This window comes from Saccopteryx bilineata, chromosome 4 (genome assembly GCF_036850765.1).
Source record: "Saccopteryx bilineata isolate mSacBil1 chromosome 4, mSacBil1_pri_phased_curated, whole genome shotgun sequence".
Classification (NCBI taxonomy): domain Eukaryota; kingdom Metazoa; phylum Chordata; class Mammalia; order Chiroptera; family Emballonuridae; genus Saccopteryx; species Saccopteryx bilineata.
Window position 1 is genome coordinate 164,717,659 of NC_089493.1, and position 25,586 is coordinate 164,743,244.

The 25,586-nt window shown below is 42.2% G+C and overlaps 2 protein-coding genes and 1 non-coding gene across 10 annotated transcripts in view; 2 read left to right on the top strand and 1 right to left on the bottom strand.

Moving 5' to 3' along the window:
* The window catches only part of MATR3 (matrin 3), a 36,713-nt gene extending 21,568 nt beyond the window's left edge, over positions 1 to 15,145 (top strand). For all 7 annotated transcript variants that reach the window (XM_066272618.1, XM_066272616.1, XM_066272621.1 and 4 more), the window contains 10 exons: positions 10 to 62; positions 710 to 835; positions 2,247 to 2,372; positions 2,568 to 2,735; positions 3,352 to 3,483; positions 5,299 to 5,342; positions 5,429 to 5,795; positions 9,895 to 10,117; positions 10,584 to 10,705; positions 14,062 to 15,145. In XM_066272618.1, coding sequence (XP_066128715.1) covers positions 10 to 62; positions 710 to 835; positions 2,247 to 2,372; positions 2,568 to 2,735; positions 3,352 to 3,483; positions 5,299 to 5,342; positions 5,429 to 5,795; positions 9,895 to 10,117; positions 10,584 to 10,705; positions 14,062 to 14,112 — 1,412 coding nt within the window. In that variant the 3' untranslated portion in view covers positions 14,113 to 15,145. The remainder of the gene's footprint in view (positions 1 to 9; positions 63 to 709; positions 836 to 2,246; positions 2,373 to 2,567; positions 2,736 to 3,351; positions 3,484 to 5,298; positions 5,343 to 5,428; positions 5,796 to 9,894; positions 10,118 to 10,583; positions 10,706 to 14,061) is intronic.
* Positions 11,845 to 11,982, bottom strand: LOC136337112 (small nucleolar RNA SNORA8). The gene has a single exon (XR_010731815.1). It is a non-coding gene; the product is annotated as a small nucleolar RNA SNORA8 (small nucleolar RNA).
* A 7,719-nt stretch (positions 15,146 to 22,864) lies between the features above and the next one.
* The window catches only part of PAIP2 (poly(A) binding protein interacting protein 2), a 33,456-nt gene continuing 30,734 nt past the window's right edge, over positions 22,865 to 25,586 (top strand). Inside the window, exon 1 of one of the 2 annotated variants that reach the window (XM_066272661.1) lies at positions 22,865 to 22,994. The gene's annotated coding sequence lies outside the window, so the exon portion shown is untranslated. The remainder of the gene's footprint in view (positions 22,995 to 25,586) is intronic. The other variant, XM_066272663.1, reaches the window with a different exon arrangement.

The window sequence follows — 25,586 nt, forward strand, 5'->3', positions numbered from 1 at the left end:
TCCATAAAGGTGCTGGAAATGGGAACCTGCAAGGACCAAGACACATGCAAAAAGGCAGAGTGGTCAGTGAAACACATCACTTGCTTTTACTGTATTGGCTGTTTTATGAATGTTATTTGACTTAAGTTCTTGCTAATTGAATCTGTGTCATAGTCCTTATTATCAGAAAACTACTAAAGTTTAAAAGCCATCACGCTTTTCTATGACTTTGATAAATTTAAAACTTTTAGTTTTCATATGCTTGTAGTTCAGAAATCACACCTTGATCCAGGGTGTTGAGAACTTTGCTATCAAGAATGCACAACAGCATTCAGTTGAAAAAGTAGTGCGGAGACTGTTTTTTGAAACTTGGAGGTCTGTCTTACCCCACTGACACTTGATTTCCTGTGTAGGTTTATTTGTGAGGTTTTTGTTTATTTGTTTGTTTATTCACTTATTAATTGATTTTAGAGAGAATACAGGAACATCAATCTGTTCCTCTGCCCGGGCTGTGAACACTAACAAACTCAGCTATCTGGCCAGGGCTTCCTGTATAGTTTTTAGATTCACTAGAATGTTAGTAGTTTTTATTTTAAATATTTAAAATGTCTGGTTAACATTAGACTATAAAATTTGTAATGCATAGCTGTTTCATATTCTTAAAGAGACTTATTGACTTTAAAGAGAGAGTTACTTGATTTTTTTTTTCTCCCCCCGGGCCAATGGATAGGAAACTAGCCGAGTTGTTCACATCATGGATTTTCAGCGAGGGAAAAACTTGAGATACCAATTATTACAGCTGGTGGAACCATTTGGAGTCATTTCAAATCATTTGATTTTAAATAAAATTAATGAGGTATGAGTTGAAATAAGTATAATATTTATTCATCACTAATATATATATTTCCTAAAGAGATTACATGGTTTGTATTAGAAAAAGAACTCATTGTAATCATAAATCATCAATATAGAATGAAGTAGAGGAGAAAGCCAATAGTTGAAGTATGTTAATACAGTACGTCTTGATGTCAATAGGTTCTTTAAGTGAAATGACATATAACAGAACCATTTTTTAAAAATTGATTTTGGGGTATGAGTGGGAGGGAAAGAGACAAAGATTTGTTGTTCCACCCATTTATGCATTTATTCGTTGATTCTTGTATGTGTCCTGGCTGGGTATCGAACCCACAATCTTGTTATTGGCTTGAAGCTCTTAACCAACCCAGTCAGGACAGACACCATTTTTGCCACAGGATAATTAGTATAAACAAGGGTTTATCATTTATATTACAATGAAACCTTATTAAAGGAATTGTTTCTTTTTTTTTTTCCATAAATTTTTTTTTCGTACTTTTTTTTAAAAATATTTTTTTTATTTATTTTTTATTTATTCATTTTAGAGAGGAGAGGGAGAGACAGAGACAGAGAGAGAGAGAGAGTGAGGAGAGACAGAGAGAGAGAAGGGGGGGAGGAGCTGGAAGCATCAACTCCCATATGTGCCTTGACCAGGCAAGCCCAGGGTTTTGAACTGGCGACCTCAGCATTTCCAGGTCGATGCTTTATCCACTGCGCCACCACTGGTCAGGCCAGGAATTGTTTCTAGTACTAACAGATAATTAGTAAGTTTATAAATTTTTATTCTTAAACAGTAAATTGTCATTATTAAACTACTGTAAGAGGATAATTCTTTGGAAAGTCATTTTAAACTTTTACCAAAATCATGCCAAATGATTATTTCAAGTCGAGTAGCTATGAGTGATAGTTTTAGTAACATGACGATAAAATCTGAGATGACTTTTTTTTTTTTTTACAGGGACAGAGAGTGAGTCAGAGAGAGGGATAGATAGGGACAGTCAGGAATGGAGAGAGATGAGAAGCATCAATTATCAGTTTTTCGTTGCGGCACCTTAGTTGTTCATTGATTGCTTTCTCATATGTGCCTTGACCACGGGCCTTCAGCAGACCGAGTAATCCTTCAATTGAGCCAGTGACCTTGGGTCCAAGCTGGTGAGCTTATTGCTCAAGCCAGATGAGCCCGCGCTCAAGCTGGCGACCTCCAGGTCTCGAACCTGGATCCTCCACATCCCAGTCCAATGCTCTATCCACTGCGCCACCGCCTGGTCAGGCTGAGATGACTTTTTAAAAAATGTCAAATTAGCAATGTAGGTTTTTCTGCATTTAGATTCTTGAAAATATTTCTGATTAAGTATGAAAGACTGAACAATGTTTGTTCGTAATAATTTTTGTGTGTATGTGTGCAATTTCAGGCATTTATTGAAATGGCAACCACAGAAGATGCTCAGGCTGCAGTGGATTATTACACAACTACACCAGCGTTAGTATTTGGAAAGCCAGTGAGAGTTCATTTATCCCAGAAGTATAAAAGAATAAAGGTAACATCTAGTTTTTCTGATTTGTATTACCAATCATTTAATACATTGTTTTAATTATTAACTTTGGCTACTTTAAAGTTAACTTTTGCTAATTTAGCTGCTGATAACTAGGATAATATTAACTATTAACTCATAATCATAGTGTATCTACCAACATTTGACATGTCCTTTCCTTTTCTGTTTATTAAATTAAAGAAACCTGAAGGGAAACCAGACCAGAAGTTTGATCAGAAGCAGGAGGTTGGACGAGTGATACATCTCAGCAACTTACCTCATTCTGGCTATTCTGACAGTGCTGTCCTTAAACTTGCTGAACCTTATGGGAAAATAAAGAATTATATACTGATGAGGATGAAAAGTCAGGTAATATATGTATAAAGGTCCGGGAAATGATTATTTCTTAAAGTCCCTAATTTTTTAAAATACTATTTTCAGTATAGAAAGCAAGGGGAAGTAATTTTCTTTTATCTTCTCATAGATCAATTTTTGTAGCCAAACAATGATAAAATGTTTTTTTCCCACCTTGTAGTAGATGGCAAGTGGAAAGTAAAGCTCTCTTTTGCTCAGGCTAGTAACAGTATTTGTTTCCAGGGTTTGCTTCCAAAAATCTTCCTGCTGTGTGTCTATAGGTATTTTCCCACTCTCACACACACCTTTATTTATTTTTAACATCAACTGGGGTTATGCTGTTTTTCCACATTTTACATGATTTTTAAAAATTCAATTAGTTTATTTGTTCAACTATTTATTGGTATACCATCAATGATTTTTTCGCAGAAAGTCTGCATATAAGTGGTTTAATACTTGGTACTACTTTGTAGTTTTAACAAGTTGTCTTTACTTTATTGGGTGACTTTTAACATACCAATGTTTATGTGCTTAAAGATTTAATTATCCTAAGAACCAAATAGAAAAAACAATAAAACAATAGAGTTCTTATACAATTCTGTGAAAAATAATGTTTTCTAATTTTTTTAAGGCCTTTATTGAGATGGAAACCAGAGAAGATGCAATGGCAATGGTTGACCACTGTTTGAAAAAGGCCCTTTGGTTTCAGGGGAGATGTGTGAAAGTTGACCTGTCTGAAAAATATAAAAAATTGGTACTAAGGGTATGTAGTACTTGATTTGTTGTCATTAAAAATATAGGGGCCCTGGCTGGTTGGCTCAGTGGTAGAGCGTCGGCCTGGCGTGCAGGAGTCCCAGATTCTATTCCTGGCCAGGGCACACACGAGAAGCGCCCATCTGCTTCTCCACCCCTTCCCCTCTCCTTCCTCTCTGTCTCTCTCTTTCCCTCCCGCAGCCCAGGCTCCACTGGAGCAAAGTTTGCCCGGGCGCTGAGGATGGCTCTGTGGCCTCTGCCTCAGGCGCTAGAATGGCTCTGGATGCAACAGAGCAACGCCCCACAGGGGCAGAACATTGCCCCCTGGTGGACATGCCTGGTGGTCGGGCGCATGCAGGAGTCTGTCTGACTGCCTCCCCGTTTCCAGCTTAGGAAAAATGAAAAAAAAAGAAAAGAAAAAAAAGAATATAGGGAGCTCTGGCCAGTTGACTCATTGGTAGAGTATTGGCCCAGCGTGAGGAATCCCTGGTTCGATTCCCGGCCAGGGCACAAAGGAGAAGTGCCCATCTGCTTCTCTACCCTTCCCCCTCTTCTTTCTCTCTCTCTTCCCCTCCCACAGCCAAGGCTCCATTGGAGCAAAGTTGGCCCAGGCGCTGAGGATGGCTCCGTGGCCTCCACCTCAAGCACTAGAATGGCTCTGGTTGCAACGAAACAATGTCCCAGATGGGCAGAGCATCTCCCCCTAATGGGCATGCTGGGTGGATCCCAGTTGGCCACATGCTGGAGTGTCTCTCTGCCTGGCATATGGACATCCCAAGTTTGATTCCCGGTCAGGGCACACAGGAGAGGCAACCATCTGCTTCTCTCCCTCTTTCTCCCTCTTCCCCTCCTACAGCCAATTGCTCAATTGGTTCAAGCATCAGCCCCAAATGGGGATTGCTGGGTGGATTCCAGTCTGGGCGCCTGCAGGAGCCTATCTCACTATTTATTGTCTTAAATGGGCAAAAATAGAATATAGGGTCGCCTGACCTGTGGTGGCACAGTGGATAAAGTATCTACCTAGAATGCTGATGTTGCTGGTTCTAAACCCTGGACTTGCCTGTTCAAGTCACAAGAAGCAACTGCTATGACTTGATGTTTCCCGCTCTGTTCCTCCCACGTTTCTCTCTCCTGCTCTCTCACTCCTCTGTCTAAAATCAATGAATAATTAAAAAAAATAATAATAATGGGGTAAAAGAGTATTATAGTGTTTAGTTATTAAAATAGCAATCTCTTCTTTTTTCAGTCTTCCTCAGTAGCAGCAATTTTTTATCTGTTCTATAAAAGCACCTTTTACTGCTTTTGTGTGTTTATGTGTGTGAGAGACTCACAGAAAGGGAGAGAGACAGGAAAGGAGAGAAATGAGAAGCACCAGCTTATAGTTACAGCACATTAGTTATTCACTGATTGCTTTCTCATGTGCGTTGACCAGGGGGCTCCAGTCAAGCCAGAGACCTTGGGATTCAAGCAGCAACCATGGGGTCGTGTTTAGGATCCCACGCTCAAGCCCATGACCTCGGTTTCAAACCTGGATCCTCAGAACCTCAGGCTGACTATTGACTGTGTCACTGCCTGAATAGGCTGTTGTATTTTAGATTCTGTTTAAACAAGAGTTCTGCCAAAGATGTTTATTATCCACTGCTTTATTGAAATGTCGATTGTAATGAACTGCTGACTGTAGGTAGCTTAGATTCTAGGTATGTCTGTAGGGATTGTATAAGCTTAGTTGATTATATGAAGGATGGTCATCAATTATTAAATTGGATAATTATACTGCAGATGAATATTTTCATTCATTTATTTAACGCAAAATTTTGTCTTTTAGATTCCTAACAGAGGCATTGACTTATTGAGAAAAGATAAATCCAGGTAATTTCATTATCTGTGTGTGTCTGTGTGTATAGTAAACTTTTGTTTTCCAACTCAGAATTAATTGAAATATCTATTGATTTCAGAAAAAGATCTTATTCTCCAGATGGCAAAGAATCTCCAAGTGATAAGAAATCCAAAACTGATGGTTCCCAGAAGACTGAAAGTACAACTGAAGGAAAAGAGCAAGAAGAAAAGTCAGGTGAAGATGGTGAAAAAGATACAAAAGACGATCAGGCAGAACAAGAACCTAGCATGCTTCTTGAATCTGAAGATGAGCTACTTGTAGATGAAGAAGAAGCAGCAGCACTGCTAGAAAGTGGCAGTTCAGTAGGAGATGAGACAGACCTTGCTAATTTAGGTGATGTGACTTCTGATGGGAAAAAGGAACCTTCAGACAAAGCTGTGAAAAAAGATGCGAGTGCTTCAGCTACAAAGAAAAAACTCAAAAAGGTAAAGGAAGATTGTACATTGACTTGTTTTAATAGAAAACTAGAACAGGTAAATGTTCAAATTATCTACTCTAGCAAGGTCAAAGAGAAGTGGTTATTTATATAAGAAAATATTAGATATGAACTATAATATAAACTTTTTTAAGTCTGAACTCTGCAATAAATAGATTAAACAAGACCTTTTAGTTGCCAAAAAATGCCAATACTTGGGAACTTTTTAGTAATAGAAGGAGAAAGACAGCTATGTATTTTTCTATATTGTTGTGGTAGTGTGTTAAGTACTTGCAGGCAGCTGTAGTTTGGCCTGTTTTTTAAAGCATGGGGTGGAGTTTGCAATAAGTTAGCCAACCAAAGACACTTGAAACATTTTCCCACTCATTCAAAAATTGTTGACCTTGAAAACTTGTTTGTTTTTTTTGTTTGTATGTTTTGAGAAACATAAGCTTCATCAGATACTTCAATAATTTTTAAAATATTTTTCTTAGGCCCTGGCCGGTTGGCTCAGTAGTAGAGCGTCGGCCTGGCGTGCAGTAGTCCTGGGTTTGTTTCCCGGCGAGGGCACACAGGAGAAGAGCCCATCTGTTTCTCTACTCCTCCCCCTCTCCTTCCTCTCTTGTCTCTCTTCCCCTCCCGCAGCCAAGGCTCCACTGGAGCAAAGTTGGCCCAGGTGCTGAGAATAGCTCCATGGCCTCTGCCTCAGGTGCTAGAATGGCTCTGGTTGCGGCAGAGCATCGCCCCCTGGTGGGCATGCCTGGTGGATCCTGGTAGGGCGCATGCGGGAGTCTGTTTGACTACCTCCCCGTTTACAACTTCAGAAAAATACAAAAAATAAATATATATATTTTTCTTAGAACATGTTACAAATAAGAGCATAGCAAATAAACATGAATATAAAAATACGTGATAAAAAGAACAGTAAACCGCCCTGGCCGGTTGGCTCAGTGGTAGAGCGTCGGCCTAGCATGCGGAGGACCCGGGTTCGATTCTTGGCCAGGGCACACTGGAGAAGCGCCCATTTGCTTCTCCACCCCTCCGCCGCGCCTTCCTCTCTGTCTCTCTCTTTCCCTCCCACAGCCAAGGCTCCATTGGAGCAAAGATGGCCCGGGTGCTGGGGATGGCTCTGTGGCCTCTGCCTCAGGCGCTAGAGTGGCTCTGGTCGCAACATGGCGACACCCAGGATAGGCAGAGCATCGCCCCCTGGTGGGCAGAGCTTCGCCCCTGGTGGGCGTGCTGGGTGAATCCCGGTCGGGCGCATGCGGGAGTCTGTCTGACTGTCTTCGTTTCCAGCTTCAGAAAAATGCAAAAAAAAACCCCCCAAAACCCAAAAAAAATCCCCAGTAAACCAAAGACCTGTGGTATACTAACCAGCTGCATTAAGGGTTAGAGAGTATTAAAATGCTTTTGATTCTCCTTATGTTAAATGGCTCTTGAAATGAGTTTTTAAAATTATTATTGTTTGCTTTTAAAGAGAATGAAAGGGAGAGAAGCATTCACTTACTCTTTTACTTAGTTGTGCATTCATTGGTTGCTTTCTGTATGTGCCCTGACCAGGGATTGAACCTACAACCTTGGTGTTTTGGGACGATGCTAACCAACCACGGCCTGCAGTGAGATTCTGTAATTCTATTTTATCTCTTATAAACAACATTCAGCTATTAGAGAATTGATTTTTACCTCCAGATTCTTTTTTTTCCCTCCTGAAGCTGGAAACGGGGAGAGACAGTCAGACACACTCCCACATGTGCCCGACAGGGATCCACCCGGCACGCCCACCAGGGGCCGATGCTCTGCCCCTCCGGGGCGTTGCTCTGCTGCGACCTCAGCCACTCCAGCGCCTGGGGCAGAGGCCAAGGAGCCATCCCCAGCGCCCGGGCCATCTTTGCTCCAATGGAGCCTTGGCTGCGGGAGGGGAAGAAAGAGACAGAGAGGAAGGGGGGTGGTGGAGAAGCAAATGGGCACTTCTTCCGTGTGCCCTGGCTGGGAATCGAACCCGGGTCCCCCGCACGCCAGGCCGACGCTCTACCGCTGAGTCAACCGGCCAGGGCCTACCTCCAGATTCTTAAAGAGTTTATTTTTGAGCATTTAGTACATACTATAAAATTTTTTTTTTTAAACAGAGAGAGAGGAAGGGAGAGAGATGAGAAGCATCAATTATTAGTTTTTCATTGCGACACCTTAGTTGTTCATTGATTGCTTTCTCACATGTGCCTTGACCGTGGGGCTACAGCAGACCGAGTAACCTCTTGCTCGAGCCAGCTACCTTGGGTACAAGCTGGTGAGCTTTACTCAAACCAGATGAGCCCGTGCTCAAGTTGGCGACCTCGCAGTCTCAAACCTGGGTCTTCCACATCCCAGTCTTGACACTCTATCCACTGCGCCACCACCTGGTCAGGCCTACATGCTATAAGATTCTGAGTTCTTTGTGTATGTTAATCCTTACAGTAACCATATGCAATAGATGCCTTATTTTATGAATGAGGAAATTGAGGCATGGAGAAGTTCCATAAATTGCCCATGGTCATACTGCTTCTGAATGGCCAAGTCAAAATTTAAACCTAGGCAGTCATGCTCCAGAGCCTGATTTCTTAACCACTACAATTTTAGAGTGGATATTTAAACAACACTTTTATCATAAGATACTGTCTTCCAAAGGGCATCATTTAGTTTATAACTAATTTTTAAAAATATATTCCCTAGGAGTATAAATCTCAGAAAGTGTAGAATATGAATGTCTTCATACATTTATTTTCTGCTCTTTGTGCAAGACTTTTTTGCACAAAGTGCAAAAAAAATGTGTGAGAGAGAGAGACAGGGACAGACACACAGGAAGGTAGAGAGTTCAGAAGCATTTACTTGTAGTTGCGATACTTAGTTGGTCATTGATTGCTTTCTCATTTGTGCCTTGAGCTGGGGGTTCAAGCCAGTGACCATGGAGTTTTGAACCTGGGTCCTCAGTATCCCAGGTTCATGCTCTAACCACTGTGCCATCACCTGGTCAGGCCATGCAAAGCAAATTTTCCATTACTTAGTTTTAAAATAAGCTTAGTTTTGCCCTGGCCGGTTGTCTCAGTGGTAGAGCGTCGGCCTGACGTGCAGGAGCCCCGGGTTTGATTCCCGGCCAGGGCACACAGGAGAATAGCCCATCTGCTTCTCCATCCCTCCCCCTCTCCTTTGTCTCTCTTTCTCCTCCTGCAGCCAAGGCTCCATTGGAGCAAAGTTGGCCTAGGCACTGAGGATGGCTCTATGGCCTCTGCCTCAGGCAGTAGAATGGCTCTGGCTGAGACAGAGCAATGTGCCAGATGGGCAGAGCATCGCTCCTTGGTGGGTGTGCCGGGTGGATCCTGGTCGGGCGCATGCGGGAGTCTGTCTGACTGCCTCCCCATTTCCAACTTCAGAAAAATACAAAAATTAAATAAAAAAATAAAACAAGCTTAGTTTTGGCCCTGGTCAGTTGGCTTAGTGGTAGAGCGGTGGCCTGGCATTTGGATGTCCCAGTTTCAATTCCTGGTCAAGGCATACAGAAGAGGTGACCATCTGCTTCTTCACTCTCCCTTCTCTCTGTCTCTCTCTTCCCTTCTCACAGTCTTGGCTAGATTGGTTTAAGTGCATCACCCCAGGCACTGAGGATGGTCCTTGGAACCTCTGCCTCAGGCACTAAAAATAGCTCAGTTGTGAGCATGGCCCCAGGTGGGGGTTGCCTCCTTGTCGGGGCTCATGTGGGAGTCTTGTCTCCCTTCCTCTGACTTGAAAAAAGAAGGGGAAAAAATAAGCTTATTTTTTTGTGTGGGTTTTGGGTTTTTTTGGGTTTTTTGGGTTTTTTTAGTGATTTTTGGGAGAAGGAGATTTAGTATTTTGAGAGAAGGAATAAAGACAGACGCCATCCCATTCCCTTTAAATAAAACCAATGGAAGGGATGCTGCAGGATAATGTTGCAGAGTAAATTTATCTTTCTTAACAGCGTCATTTCCCAGGGAATGTGGAAAGTTTTGTCACTCTAGATGAGGTTGATGATGAGGAAGATTTGGAACTTCAGAAACTTCGTAAATCAGGCATGACATTTAAATCTGGTGACAAATGATGATGGTTTGGTTGAAATTAAGGTGGACAAAATCGAGGAACTTGATCAAGAAAATGAAGCAGCGTTGGAAAATGGGATTAAAAATGAGGAAACTACAGAACCAGGCGCTGAATCTGCTGAGAATGCTGATGATCCTAACAAAGAAACGAGTGAAAATGCAGATGGCCAAAGTGATGAAAGCAAGGAGGACTGTACAATTCCAGATGAGTATAGAATTGGACCGTATCAGCCCAATGTTCCTGTTGGTGAGATTTAAGGCTTTGTTTTTTCCTTCTCACCCTCCCCAAACTCTTACTATCAATATATAAAAATTTTAACTGGTTTTGACATAAGTTCTGATAGCATTTTCAGTTTATTTCTGTACAGAACAATTTATAAATCTTCATTGATATATTCTCTTTCCTTACCTGTCTCCTGATTTTGTATTCTCTTTTGTTACCATTACACAATATGTACTCATTTCTCCTCAAAGCTTTCTGAGAATTTCACCTTATTTTTTGTTTTGTTTACCTGTTATATTTCTGTCTATAAGAGTACAATTCTGTCTTAAACATCAATTAAATACAATTTTATTTACTAATAATGTCATGGTTTTTGTTGGATTTTGTTTTAGCGTAGGCCATATTGGACTTCTCACCAAAAAAAATATTGAGAACGCTAATTAAAATACTCAGCTTCCTGAATTTGTAAGAATGTATGTTTGTGTTCTAGGTATAGAATATGTGATACCTAAAACAGGGTTTTACTGTAAGCTGTGTTCACTCTTTTATACAAATGAAGAAGTTGCCAAGAATACTCATTGCAGCAGCCTTCCCCATTATCAAAAGTTAAAGGTAAGGCTAAATCTTAAAAAGGAGAGTTTTTTGCCTGACCTGTGGTGGCGCAGTAGATAAAGCGTCGACCTGGAAATGCTGAGGTTGCCGGTTCGAAACCCTGGGCTTGCCTGGTTAAGGCACATAGGGAGTTGATGCTTCCAGCTCTTCCCTCCTCTCTCTCCTCTCTCTCCCTCTCTGTCTCTCTCTCTCTCTCCTCTCTAAAAATGAATAAAATTTTAAAAAAGTTTTTTGTGAAAAAAAATCATGTTCAGTTAATGGAAAATAAAATGTGTGTAGTACCCCCTGTGGACTCAGATACAGTTTTTTTTCCCCCCTTTATTGATGGGCCATAAGCAGTTTAATCAATTTTTGAACCATCTATTCAGCCTCTTCCCAAAAATACATTCTTTTTTTTTTTTTTTTTTTAAGAGAGATAGATAGGAAGGGAGATGAGAAGCATCAGTTCTTCATTGTGACACCTTAGTTCATTGTGCCTTAACCGGGGGGCTACAGCAGAGTGAGTGACTCCGCGCTCAAGCCAGCGACTTCAGGGTTTGAAACCCGGGTCCTCTGTGTTCCAGTCCGACACACTATCCACTGCTCCACTGCCTGGTCAGGCTAAGTTATTTATTAATAATGACACTTCAGTAAGTTTTTGACCAACAGAATATAAAGTTAGAGGGGTAAAGAAATAATGCACAAAACAATAACAAATTCCTGTATGAAATTTTTTTTTTTTTTTAAGAGACAGAGGGGATGGGGAATAGAAAAATTCATTAGTTTTACTCAGTCCTGCATTCATTGGTTGCTTTCTATATATGCCCTGAGTGGGGATCGAACCTGCAATCTTGTCGTTTGAGGATGACACTCTTTACTGACTGACATAACCAGCCAAGGCCTTATTTCGAGATTTTAAAATTTGGTATTTTATTTAGTGGCTTAAGGACTGAAATAGATATTGGGGGGAAACTTTAAAGTAGGAGTTAAAGAACTTAAAATTGTAGGTAATTTGGTTTTTCACACTGCCTTGTAATACGAAACTACAAAACTATTTAATTAGAAATATGTGCAGTGTTCACTAGGTGGATAAAGGTAGCATTGAATTTAGGAAATCTACTTCTTGGCTGTATCACTTATTTTATTTATTTATTTATTAATACTGTATCAATAGAAATACCAGGTTTAGCATGCACAAAGCCAAGAAGACCAATGTTGCCAGATACTGAATTTCTATTGCACTGTGCTTTGAACACCCAGCAGGAATAAACTGCTGAATGCAGATACCATGCAGTGCAATGTATTACTTGTTTTAAATATGTGTTCTTCGCTGTCTATACCAGTGTTTTTCAACTGCCAGTCTGCTATTTTTGTATAAAGATTATAGACTTAATGATACAACATCACAGTGGTTAGTTCTTGTGGTTCAGAACCACTGGTGTGTGTGTGTGTGTGTGTGTGTTGTTGACATCATGGAGATGAAAAAAGAATGGTGGCAATTTTCAAGAGCAATTTCATATATTTTATCTTTTTTGATATGAATCTATTTGGTGGGAGAAACTATGTATTACCTAGAGATACATATTATGTGATCTCTGGGTACTTCATAAAGAAAGCATGCTTTCTAATATTTTTTAGCCATTTTAGTTTTCAAGGTAATCTGTAGGAGGTGGCACGCTCTTTTATTTTCTATTTTCAAATAATTGTGAACTTAATGCCCTAGCCCAGAGGTTGGCAAACTCATTAGTCAGCAGAGCCAAATATCAACAGTACAACGATTGAAATTTCTTTTGAGAGCCAAATTTAAACTATAGAGGTAGGTACATTCCTTATCGAGGTAGTGCCTGCACATGGTATTTTGTGGAAGAGCCACACTCAAGGGGCCAAAGAGCCGCATGTGGCTCGTGAGCCGGGGCTTACTGACTAGGGTCCTAGTTAGATAGCTTGGTTGATGAGAGCATTATGCTGAAAGTGCAGAGGTTGCCAGTTTGATTCCCAGGTCAGGACATATACAGGAACAGATTGACAGTTCTCTCTCTCACTCTCCCTTTTCCTCTCCCCTTTCCCTCACTTTCTCCCTCCCTCTTTCTCCCTTTCTCTCCCTCATTCTCCTCTCCCTCTGTTTCTCTCTCCCTCCCTCCCTCTTTGTTTCTTTCTCACTAAATTCAATAAATAAAAAATTGACAAAAAGAATTACTGATGTAATACAATGTCTTGCTAAATATAAATTTCTTGATAGTTTTCTAACTGGGCTTTTTTTTTCTCTTTAAGGATATTTCTATTCTCTTCTAATATTTATCAGTTTACAATAACTACAGTTCATAAATTTCAGTCAAAAGTAAAGACATTTTAGATGTTTTAGATCTAGATTTAAAAAGTTTTTTTTATTTGTACTTTCATTAATACCTTAACAGATCTCTGGTGTCTGGGAACATTAGAAGTTACAGGTCTGATAATGGGTCAGCATGCTACACTTGCAGCCCAGCCATCACCTTTTATAATTTTCTTGGATCACAGCCACAGGCATTCATTTAAGTAGTGTTCATGGATACTTTTAATGCTGTAATGGTAGAATCAAATAGCTGAAGTAAAGATTAAATGGCCCATAGACCTAAAATTTTACTGCTGGCCTTTTAAGAAAATGTTGCCCAGTTAGTTGGTTTAGTGGAAGGGGTATTGAATGAATGCATGTCATTTTAACTAATCTTATGTTCTTGTACTAGCAGTAGTTCTGTGTGACTTGGTGTTGTTTTATTATCTCTAAGTTAATGTTAACTGTACATTGAGATAATTATGTGTGTGTGTTTTTTCACATTTTAACTTTTCCCCATGCCTTATTGTGGTCTCCTGAATCTACTTTAGTTTTGTATGCTAACAGGAATAACTGAATCTTTAAAATAGTGATAAGAGCCTGACCAGACACTGGCACAGTGAATTAGAATGTCAGACTGGGATGCGGTGGACCCAGATTTGAGACCCCGAGGTTGCCAGTTTGAGCGCTGGCTCATCTGGTGTGAGCAAAAAGCTCACCAGCTTGGAGCCAAGGTTGCTGGCGCGAGCAAAGGGTTCCTCAGTCTGCTGAATGTCCGCGGTCAAGGCACATAGGAGAGAGCAGTCAATGAACAACTAAGGTGTCACAACGAAAAACTGATCATTGATGCTTCTCATCTCTCTCTGTTCCTGTTTGTCCCTATCTATCCCTCTCTCTGACTCTCTCTGTCTCTGTGAAAAAAATAAATAATAAAATAAAATAGTGATAAGATTATAGAGTTAAATTACACTCAGATCCCTAAACTTGGATATACTGTTTTATTTTAGAGTTAATTCATTTGTGTTTCTCTTACATAACTCAATCCCTGTAATTTTTTTTCTTTCAGAAATTTCTGAATAAATTGGCAGAAGAACGCAGGCAGAAGAAGGAAGCATAAGATGTGCAAGAAGCTTAATGATTTCAAAGAAAATAATGGTTCTTTGTTTTTAATGTTAACCTTTTTTAAATCCAATATTGATAGTTAGAAGAAAACTATTGTACTCTTCTGTTTTAGTGGAAAAAATAATAGATGTCTGTTCATGTGTTAAGTGTCATAGTAAAAACACATAATACGGTTAAGTTAAAGAATTGTTTTTGTTTTATCAGAATAACAGAAAAGTACTTTGTAGAGACTGACTTCGTAAGCTACTTAAGACAACTTGCACCACTAAGAAAAAGATAACGTAAAACTATTCAAAGAAATGAAATTTAGTAGTTATAAGCTTCAAAGAAATGTCAAAACTTTTGATTCCATTTAATAAAGAACAAAACCAATTGTATTTTTATTACTTTCATCTGAAACATTCCACATTTTCATCTGAGCCTTGCAGACTTTTCATTTGGAGTTTGAAGCTTTTTTTTTTTAATTGCATTTCATTTTGGAGAACATACATAATTAAGATTAGCAATTAAAATACAGGTGCAGTTTTCTTTTACTGTTATGCTGTTGTTTAGATAAGAAATATTAAGTAATTGGCTTTAGATTTTGTAATTTTTTTCCCTCAGTTCCTGCTAGATTTCGTATTCTGGTAGTCGATGTATTTTCAGTGAAATGTAAAAATATTCCCGTTCTCTTGGACCAGTATTAATTTCTTGAGACTTTATTGCTTGTCACTTGAATCCTGTAGCTGTCATACATCTGGTATAAGCAACATTTAATTTTTGAAGTGTGTAGACCATCTTTTCATATTTCAAGGTGTAATTTTACATTTCTGCATTTTAAAAACAGTTTGGCCATAATCTTAGACGCACGCTTCTAATTCATATACCTGCACATGTGACCTTTGTGAACAGAAATTTGCATGTATAATCTGTGTTTACTTGTAACTTTCTGGTTATATACTGCTTATATCTGTGGATTCAAGTTTCTGAAGTGAATACCAATAAAAACCTAGGTCATGTTCATTGGTTATACATGTTTGGAATGTTAACCAATATATTTGTCAGTTGTGGATTTTATTCACTGTTACACTTTTTTGCATGCTTTAACAAATTATTCCTTTTTTTAAATTTAGAGTGTTCTAAAGAGTGCTACTAAAGATTTGAGTTTTAAAGTTTTTGGTGCTGGTGGATTTCTTGTTCGTGTTACATAACCAAAAATGAAGCTGTTCGTGGTTTTTTAAAACCTAGGGGGGGGGGATAAAAATTGAAAAAAAAAAACCCTTGGGAGTTTAAGATGCTAAGGATAAAAAAATAGCAAATACTAATGTTTAGACATGTGTAAGTATTTACCAGTAAAATTGGAATAACATGAAATAATAAGAATTAGTTGTAGCAGCCTTTTTTAAAATGTTGGGATTCTCCGTTGAAGGGACTACCTATTCTCTATATCTCTTTTTTTCTAATTATTTTTTTTAACATAGGCAGAGATAGACAGGGAAAGACAGATGGGAACGGAGAGAGAGATGAGAAGCATCAATCATTAGTTTTTCGTTGCGCGATGCGACTTCTTAGTTGTTCATTGATTGCTTTCTCATATGTGCCTTGACCGCGGGCCTTCAGCAGACCGAGTAACCCCTTGCTGGAGCCAGCGACCTTGGGTCCAAGCTGGTGAGCTTTTTGCTCAAGCCAGATGAGCCCGTGCTCAAGCTGGCGACCTCGGGGTCTCGAACCTGGGTCCTTCCGCATCCCAGTCCGATGCTCTATCCACTGCGCCACCACCTGGTCAGGCTAATTATTATTTTTGGTACCTTTCTGAAGCTGGAAACGGGGAGGCAGACAGACTCCTGCATGCGCCCAACCGGGATCCACCCGGCACGCCCACCAGGAGGTGATGCTCTGCCCATCGGGGCGTTGCTCTGTTGTGACCAGAGCCACTCTAGCCCCTGAGGCAGAGGCCACAGAGCCATCCCCAGCGTCTGGGCCATCTTTGCTCCAATGGAGCCTTGGCTGTGGGAGGGGAAGAGAGAGACAGAGAGGAAGGAGAGGGGGAGGGGTGGAGAAGCAGATGGGTGCCTCTCCTGTGTGCCCTGGCCGGAAATCGAACCCGGGACTTCCACACGCCAGGCCGACGCTCTACCACTGAGCCAACCGGCCAGGGCTCTAATTATTTTTGAAATGTTTAGGTCCAAGTGTATTACATGGTATATCAAATAGTTGGATAAAATTTTATGGTCTACCTCTGAAGGTCAGGTGATAATTTTTTTTTAATGTAACATGCACAAAAAATCCTTGCCAGTTTACTTCTGCAGTTTCGTTTTGGCCTTTACTAATTACCCACTTTTATTTAATTCCAACTTCTGACTATTAACAGCAACAACACAAAGCTTTTTGTGTACAGTGGCATTCCTAATGGTTTTCTGTCAATGATAGCTTGTTTTCGTAGGTCCTACTTTGTTGATATATCAAGTTGTAGAAAAGAATGTTTAATATTTTTATTTGATAGCATTTAAAAAGAAATGATCATAAACTATGCTAGTGATAAATAAACCTGTAACAGCTATCTCCCAGATAATGGCAAACCTTTATTTATAGAAATGTTTCTACTTAAACCTCCTACAAAGTTTAAGAATGTTTTCCCCACCTTTATTTTTAACCTTTAGTTTTTTTCTTTTATTTTTTTTTCTTCTGAAGCTGGAAACGGGAGAGACAGACTGACTCCCGCATGCGCCCGACCCGGATCCACCTGGCACGCCCACTAGGGGTGAAGCTCTGCCCATCCTGGGCGTCGCCATGTTGCTACCAGAGCCACTCTAGTGCCTGAGGCAGAGGCCACAGAGCCATCCCCAGCGCGGGGGCCATCTTTGCTCCAATGGAGCCTTGGCTGCGGGAGGGGAAGAGAGACACAGAGAGGAAGGAGGAGGTGGGGTGTGGAGAAGCAAATGGGCGCTTCTATGTGCCCTGGCCAGGAATTGAACCCGGGTCCTCCGCACGCTAGGCCGACGCTCTACCGATGAGCCAACCGGCCAGGGACGGGTTTTTTTTTTTCTTAAAGAGAAGGGCAGTAGAGCGCCCATCTGCTTCTCCACCCCTCCACCCCTCCTTCCTCTCTGTGTCTCTTCCCCTCCCGCAGCCAAGGCTCCATTGGAGCAAAGATGGCCCGGGCGCTGGGGATGGCTCCTTGGCCTCTGCCCCAGGCGCTAGAGTGGCTCTGGTTGCGGCAGAGCATCGCCCCCTGGTGGGCAGAGCATCGCCCCTGGTGGGTGTTCCGGGTGGATCCCGGTCGGGCGCATGCGGGAGTCTGTCTGACTGTCTCTCCCCGTTTCCAAGTTCAGGAAAAAAAAAAAAGAAGGGCAGATAGGGACAGACGGGAAGAGAGATGAGAGGCATCAGTTCTACAATGTGGGGCCTTACTAATTCATTGATTCCCCTCCCATATCTGCCCTGACCAGGGGGCTCCAGCTGAGCCAGTGACCCCTTGCTCAAGGCAGTGTCCTCAGGGTTTTAAACCTGGTTCCTCAGCATCCCAGGCTGATGCTCTCTCCACTGTGCTACCGCTTGGTTAGGCTAGAGGTGGCACTTGAAATTGCCTTTCCTGTAGCTGAACAAGTGTTTTAGTTCAGCATTTGTAATCCCATGCCTGGTTTAGATACTATTATTTAAAGTACTGGTTTTGCTGTTTGAAAACTAAAACTAAGGAAAACAAACAGCAATCACCACTTGGGGGCCTGTGCAAAGAAAGCATTTCTTTAAAATCAGTGAAGACCCCATTTTAGAACCCTAGATACTGTTTTCCAAAGTCAACTTTTTTTCCCTTGCTTAGAACATTTAAAAAGTGATATGGGGGGATTTATTAGAGTTGGACATAACAATGAAGGAGCAGGTCTTAGGAATTCATTATTTTCCTTGGTCAGGGTTCCCCCCCTCCCGCATTTTCTTCTTGACTAATGTTACCTTTTTATTTTTTAGTGTGAGAGGTAGGGACAGACAGGAAGGGAGAGAGATGAGAAGCATTGATTCTTTGTTGCTTTCTCATATGTGCCTTGATAGGGGACACCAGCTGAGCCAGTAATCTTGGGCTTCAAGCCCTTGGGTGACCTTGGGTCTTAAACCTGGGTCCTTAGTGTCACAGGGTGACACACTCCACTGTGCCACTGCCTGGTCAGTGCACATTTTATTTTTTTAAGATTTTATTTATTTTGTATTTTCCTGAAGCTGGAAACGGGGAGAGACAGTCAGACAGACTCCTGCATGCACCCGACCAGGATCCACCCGGCACGCCCACCAGGGGCAAAGCTCTGCCCATTCGGGGCATCACTCTGCCGAGACCAGAGCCACTCTAGCGCCTGGGGCAGAGGCCAAGGAGCCATCCCCAGCGCCTGGGCCATCTTTGCTCCAATGGAGCCTAGGCTGTGGGAGGGGAAGAGAGAGACAGAGAGGAAGGAGGTGGGGGTGGAAAAGCAAATGGGCGCTTCTCTTAATGTGCCCTGGCTGGAATCGAACCTGGGTCCTACGCACGCCAGGCTGACGCTCTACCGCTGAGCCAACCGGCCAGGGCCTTTAAGATTTTATTTTTACAGAGGGGGAGAGAGCTATCAACTCAGTTCACTGCCGGCTTGTTTTGAATCAGCAACATCAGTGTTTCAGGTAATTGCCTTATGCACTGCACTGCCACAAATCAAGCTGTCATACCTTTTTTTTTTTTTAAGATTTTACATAGCGTGTGTGGAGTGAGAAGTATCAACCCATAGTTGGTTCATCTTAGTTCATTGACCGCTCATCACATGTTCCTTGATGGGGCAAGCCCAGAGTTTCAAACCAGCAACTTAAGCATTCCAGGTTGACGCCCACTTCACCACCACAGGCCAGGCTGTCACAGCACTCAGTCACAACAGTAGGAGCTAATGAAAATAGTCTGTTGAAGTTTCAAATGAACAGTTAAATAGAAATCTTTACGGATTACTCAGGTACAGTTAACTTGCTAATGCTGGTTAGAGCTTGATTAAAGTTCTTAAGTCAGTTATGTTTTCTGGGATGAATCGTGGCTTCAGACTTTGAGACTGCACTTGGACTCCTGACAGATGGGAATTGGGCTCTATCAGCATTTTGAAACTGCATAGCTCACATATACCAGGGCTGTGATGGGCCAGTACGTTTATGGGTGCTGTGGCCTGGCCAGGAGGCACTTTTTCAATGGCTATCTGACCACTTATACGAAAGGAGGTCAAGGAAAAGTGTCAGGTACAGACTGAATTGGGTTTCTATGTGGAGAAGGATCCTAGGACCTAGAACTCTGATATTTGAGGATCTCCCCTCAGATCAAACATTTTGAGTAATACCCAAAAGAAGAAACATTTTCCTTTTTTAAAATTTTTATTCATTTTTAGAGAGGAGAGATAGAGAAGGGGGGAGGAGCTGGAAGCATCAACTCCCATATGTGCCTTGACCAGGCAAGCCCAGGGTTTCAAACCAGCAACCTCAGCATTTCCAGGTCGACGCTTTATCCACTGCGCCATCACAGGTCAAGCAAGAAGCATTTTCTATCATGCTACTTGGTACTGGTTCCCATGTGTCCTCTCCGGGAAGTTTCAAAGAATAGTGTAGTATTTCAGAGGTAATTAAGGTACTTCAAATGGTCTTGGGGGGGGGGGGAATCAAAGGACAAATATTCTCAGTGCAGTGTGTGAATTTTAGAAACTGCTTTCCACTGGCTGTTGTCCCAAAACATTCTCAACACCAAAATCTTGAAAATCTGTGTGTGGCTCTTTCCTCTTCTCCCTCCCAATTAAATATTCAGATTTCCTCTCTTAAAAAAAAAATGATGCTACTGATTAGGTAAATGTTTGAAGATGATAAATTATTTCAGATTAGATGGAAAACATTCTGGATGAGAAGGTTCTGAAGGTAATAAGATTTAAAAGATCTAGATCTATCTTAAAATTTTTAGCTCTAGCCTTTCCTTGAACTTAGAGTTCTTAGTAAATTTTATAATTTCCACAGAATTTACAACAGAAAATATGAAATGGAAAAGGGTCAATCTGACCTGACCAATGGTGGCGTGATGGATAAAGTGTCAACCCCTGAATGCTGAGGTCTCCAGTTTGAAACCCCGAGGTCACTGATTCTGAGTGCGGTTCATCACGTTTTCTCTGGGTTGAGCCCAAAGGTCACTGGCTTGGCCCTGGTCAAGACACATGAGAAGCAATCAATGTACAACTAAAGTGAAAGCAACTATGAGTTGATGTTTCTCACCCTCTCTCCCTGTCAGTCAATTTCACAGAAGTCTTTCTAAAAAATCTTTAAAGGAGATGGGGCAAACTGTTGGGTATAGTAGACAAAGGTCTATAAACACATCACTCTGATAGCAGGACATCTTGAATATTTTTTTTAAAGATTTTATTTGTTCATTTTAGAGAGACAGAGAAGAGGGAGGGAAGAGCAGAAAGCTTCAACTCCCATATGTGCCTTGACCGGGGAAGCCCAGGGTTTCGAACTGGTGACCTCAGTGTTCCAGGTCGATGCTTTTACCCACTGCGTCACTGCAGGTCAGGCCATCTCAAATATTTTATGATCTTGGGTTCTGTCTCAAGAATATTTGTTTTCTCGCAAAGAAACTAAAAATCTGTATCTGCATTCTAATTTGTAATTTACCTTACCCATTTTTAGGTGGTAACCTGATCACATTGTACAATCATCACTGTCACCCTTCCCTATAACTTCATCTTGAAATGTAAACACACTTCCTGCCCTATGAAACCGTCATTATTACAATTTACCTATGATTTTGACTACTCATATAAGTCACATCTTTTGTGACTTTTTTCACTTAACAATGTTGTCAAGTTTTCATCTGTGATGTACGTTTTGCAGAATTCCCTCCTTAAAGGTTGAACAATGCTCCACTGTAAGTATATACCACATTTTACTTATTCATCCATTAAAGGACACTTGGTTTGCTTCCATATTTGAAGTATTTATTGTCAATAAGACTGCTATGACAGTATGATGTATAAATACCTCTTCAAGACCCTACTTCCAGTTCTTGTGGATATATACCCAGTTGTAGAATTGCTAGATCATGGTAACTCTAATTTTAATTTTTTCAGGAACCCCCATACGGTTTTCCATTAACAGCTGTACCATTTTTACATTCTTACCAACAATGCACAAGGATTTCAGTTTCACATCATCACCAGTATTTTTTTATTTTTAATCTAAAGTTTACTACAATTACTTTCCATGGAAAAGATTATGCCAGTTACTGCTTTGTGTATTCTCAGTGTCTGTAAGTGCTGGCACATAGTACACGTTTATCTCCTCATCTGAATTGTAAATATTCAGAGCAGGGATAACAACTTGCCCGCACAGTTCTAGGCCCTAATTCAAGACTCAGTAATACTGGGATGTGCATAATTCATACATGATGAAAGTGAGCATAGGGTAGGGGGCTTGCCTAATCAAGGTACATATGGGAGTTGATGCTTCCTGCTCCTCCCCTTTTTCTCTCCCCTCTCTAAAATAAATCTTTAAAAAAAAAGTGAGCATAGGGATGAGGGCTATATCAAACTACTACAGAAACATTTGTTAGACTTCAAGTGATTTTTTTTTTTTCCTGTTTAAAAATTCAAGGTTTCATAGACATTCAGATAATTTAGTCCTTCAAAATCTGACGACCGGCCCTGGCGGGTTCGCTCAGTGGTCGAGTCTCGGCCTGGCGTGCAGAAGTCCCAGGTTCGATTCCCGGCCAGGGCACACAGAAGAAGCGCCCATCTGCTTCTCCACCCCTCCCCCTTTCCTTCCTCTCTCTTCCTCTCCCGCAGCCTAGGCTCCACTGGAGCAAAGATGGCCCGGGCGCTGGGGATGGCTCCTTGGCCTCTGCCCCAGGCGCTAGAGTGGCTTTGGTCATAACAGCAACGCCCCGGAGGGGCAGATCATCGCCCCCTGGTGGGCGTGCCGGGTGGATCCCGGTGGGGCGCAAGCGGGAGTCTGTCTCTCCCCGTTTCCGGCTTCAGAAAAAAAAAAAAAAATCTGACGACCTATACATATTGCTATTTTGTAAAATATTTGCATTTCTACCCACACGCCTATATATAATTTTAGAGATTATAAATGCTGTTTTATAGCCTGCTTTTTTTTAAATTTAAGGATATTCTACATCAATGAATATACATCTTTTTAATAACTTAGTTAAAAAAATTCATTTAAACTATTCCCTACTAGGTTTTTAAAAAATTATAGCTATGAATATCCTTATGTCTTTATATATAATATATATATCCAGTGTCTTCGGGAAGATGTGTATGTGGAGTGTTTCAGTCAGAAGATTTACATGTAGGGATAGGCAAAAGTAGATTAATAATAAGAAATACAATAATAAATAATAGAAGAATAAATTGGTGTACTCACAACTGTAAACCTATTTTGCCCACCACCTGTATTTTACATGATAAAAAGATCTGCGAGAAGGTAAGTCCAAGTCCGTGTATTCTTTCAAGGACTTCAATGCCCAGCTTCCCCACGCACTGCATCCCATCATGCTCGAAAGACCGGCATGTGTGGGGATTAGTTGGCACACACTTGAGTCTCAGAATACACCTGGCAGCCGCTAGGGTACGCTAAAAAGGCCGTTACTCCTGCACAGTTGTGCAGCCAGGGAAACGAGACTTGGAGGATGCGCGTTCTCTCGCGCTCTCTAGTGGCCTTGGAGGGCCGCGCTGACAGAACGGGAGGGCGTGGCCGAGGGCGGCGGAAGTTAAGTCACTTCCGGACTGGGGTGTTTGTTTAGACTGGAGAAGGGAGGCGACGGACGAAGCGCACGTCGAGCGGGGGAGCGGCGCTGCCTGTGGAGATCGCGGAGGCCGACCGGATTCGTTGGCTGCGGTCCCCGCTGCCGTGCACTGGGTGAGGGATTCCCTCGGGCAGACCACAAAAGGGTGCAATAGCCCCGGCGTTGGAGGGAACAGTACCTCGGCGACGACTGAAGGGCCTAGGGTCCCCCGGGTAGTTGATCACCTAGCCCTGTATCGTCTTATTTATTTTTTGTCTCTTTCAGCCGAATAGGAGAGATCGGCTTGACTGACTTAATCTTTTTTCTCTAAGAAATGGCCGTCGCTTTTTTCTCATTGTCATTATTTATGATTTGGGTCTCGCAGCACTTTATCCGGGCCCTCAGTGGCGCGCGAGTGTTGCCGGGATGGCACCTTTCGCGTCCCCCGCCCCACCCTCCACCCTCCACCCTCCACCCTCCACCCACCACACACCACACACCACACTCCTTCCAGTCCCTTCACAGACACCCCTCTGGTGCCCTTTCCCCTGCCCTCCTGGCCGCCTCGGTAACAAAGCTCATTGTTTCTCCCCACTTTACGCCTGCGCGTCGCCATGCGCAGCCCCTACTTGCTGCGCGTGCGCGCTCCCTCCGAATCTGGGATGAGGGGAGAGAAGGGCAGAGGGACTTGCGGATTGGCGAGCGTCCTAAAGGAACTTTTCGGCAATGGATCACCGGTTTATACCTTTCTGATTCCCTTTCTTCCGTTCCTTCGCTTTCTGATACTCCTTAGTTGTAGTAATTTTGTATCCCATGCTTCAGATAGGAGAACCTTTGTTTCTGGGAATCCCTACTTCCCTGGAGGGTTTTGAGCCACATTATCTTTAAGGGCCCGTCCATTCTTTGATTCTGGTCACCTTACTTTCAATTTGTCTCAACTACTTTGTGCTCACTTGCCACCACCACCAAAATATAGGGCTTAGGAAGTTTTTTTTTCCCCAAAATATTTCTTGAAGCAGCCAGCAGTAGTATTTTCTAGTGACTCCAAAAAGGGGCCTTTTCAGCTTCCTTTTGTTGTTTTCTCTGCCTTTGCCGCCCCATAATCTCACAGAAACCACAATCTCTAGAAAGAATTTGGCATCCAATTTGCCCTAAGAGAGTGTGACAGCTGACAGCTTTTGGCATTTAACAAAAGACAATTCCCATTTTGCGTGTGATGGTTAATGTGTACCTTGGAATGATTTTTCACAAATTACATTTGAGCAGTTGATCAGGTGTTGGTTTGAGTTTTCATTAAATAGCTTTTGAATTTTCATCAGCTGCAGGTTGTGTTGACAGATAAGAAAAAGGCCTCTGTAAGGATTTTAAATGAGATTCCCAGTGTTTACAGTTTATGCTTCTATTTCTGGTTTATGAAAAAGATATTCGTCCCTGGCCAGTTGGCTCAATGGTAGAGCGTCGGCCTGGCATGCGGGTTCGATTCCTGGCCTGGGCACATAGGAGAAGCGCCCATCTGCTTCTCCACCCCTCCCCCTCTCCTTCCTCTCTGTCTCTCTCTTCCCCTCACGCAGCCGAGGCTCCATTGGAGCAAAAGATGGCCCGGGCGCTGGGGATGGCTCCTTGGCCTCTGCCCCAGGTGCTAGAGTGGCTCTGGTCGCGACAGAGCAACGCCCCAGATGGGCAGAGCATCCCCCCTGGTGGGTGTGCCGGGTGGATCCCGGTTGGGCGCATGCAGGAGTCTGTCTGACTGCCTCCCCGATTCCAGCTTAAGAAAAATACACACACACAAAAAAAAGATATTCGACAAATTCGCCTGTTTATGCTACTTGTTAATTAGGAACTTAAACAAAACTTGTTTTTCCTCCAGTGTGTCTATCACAAATGGAAATAGGTAACTTTACAAGAATTATAGCATATTTATATGTTTCTTTAAGGAATGGGAATTAGGCGATGGAGACTCACTGTAATGGTTAAAAGGCTTGGAAGCATGGTTGTTTTTATTATAGTATGTTACATAGTCTTGTTTTTTTACAGAGAGAGAGGGATAGATAGGGACAGACAGGAACGGAGAGAGATGAGAAGCATCAATCATCAGTTTTTCGTTGTGATACCTTAGTTCAGGGGTCGGGAACATTTTTGGCTGAAAGAGCCATGAACGCTACATATTTTAAAATGTAATTCCGTGAGAGCCATACAACAACCCGTGTACATTACACATTATCCAATAAAAATTTGGTGTTGTCCTGGAGGACAGCTGTGATTGGCTCCAGCCACCCGCAACCATGAACATGAGTGGTAGCAAATGAATGGGTTGTAATACACGAGAATGTTTTATATATATATATATATATATATATATATTTTTTTTTTTTTTTTTTTTTTGTATTTTTGTATTTTTCTGAAGCTGGAAACGGGGAGAGACAGTCAGACTCCTGCATGCGCCGGACCGGGATCCACCCAGCACGCCCACCAGGGGGGGTGACGCTCTGCCCACCAGGGGGCGATGCTCTGCCCCTCTGGGGTCGCTCTGTCGCGACCAGAGCCACTCTAGCGCCTGGGGCAGAGGCCAAGGAGCCATCCCCAGTGCCCAGGCCATCTTTGCTCCAATGGAGCCTCGGCTGCGGGAGGGGAAGAGAGAGGCAGAGAGGAAGGAGGGGGAGGGGTGGAGAAGCAGATGGGCGCTTCTCCTGTGTGCCCTGGCCGGGAGTCGAACCCGGGACTTCTGC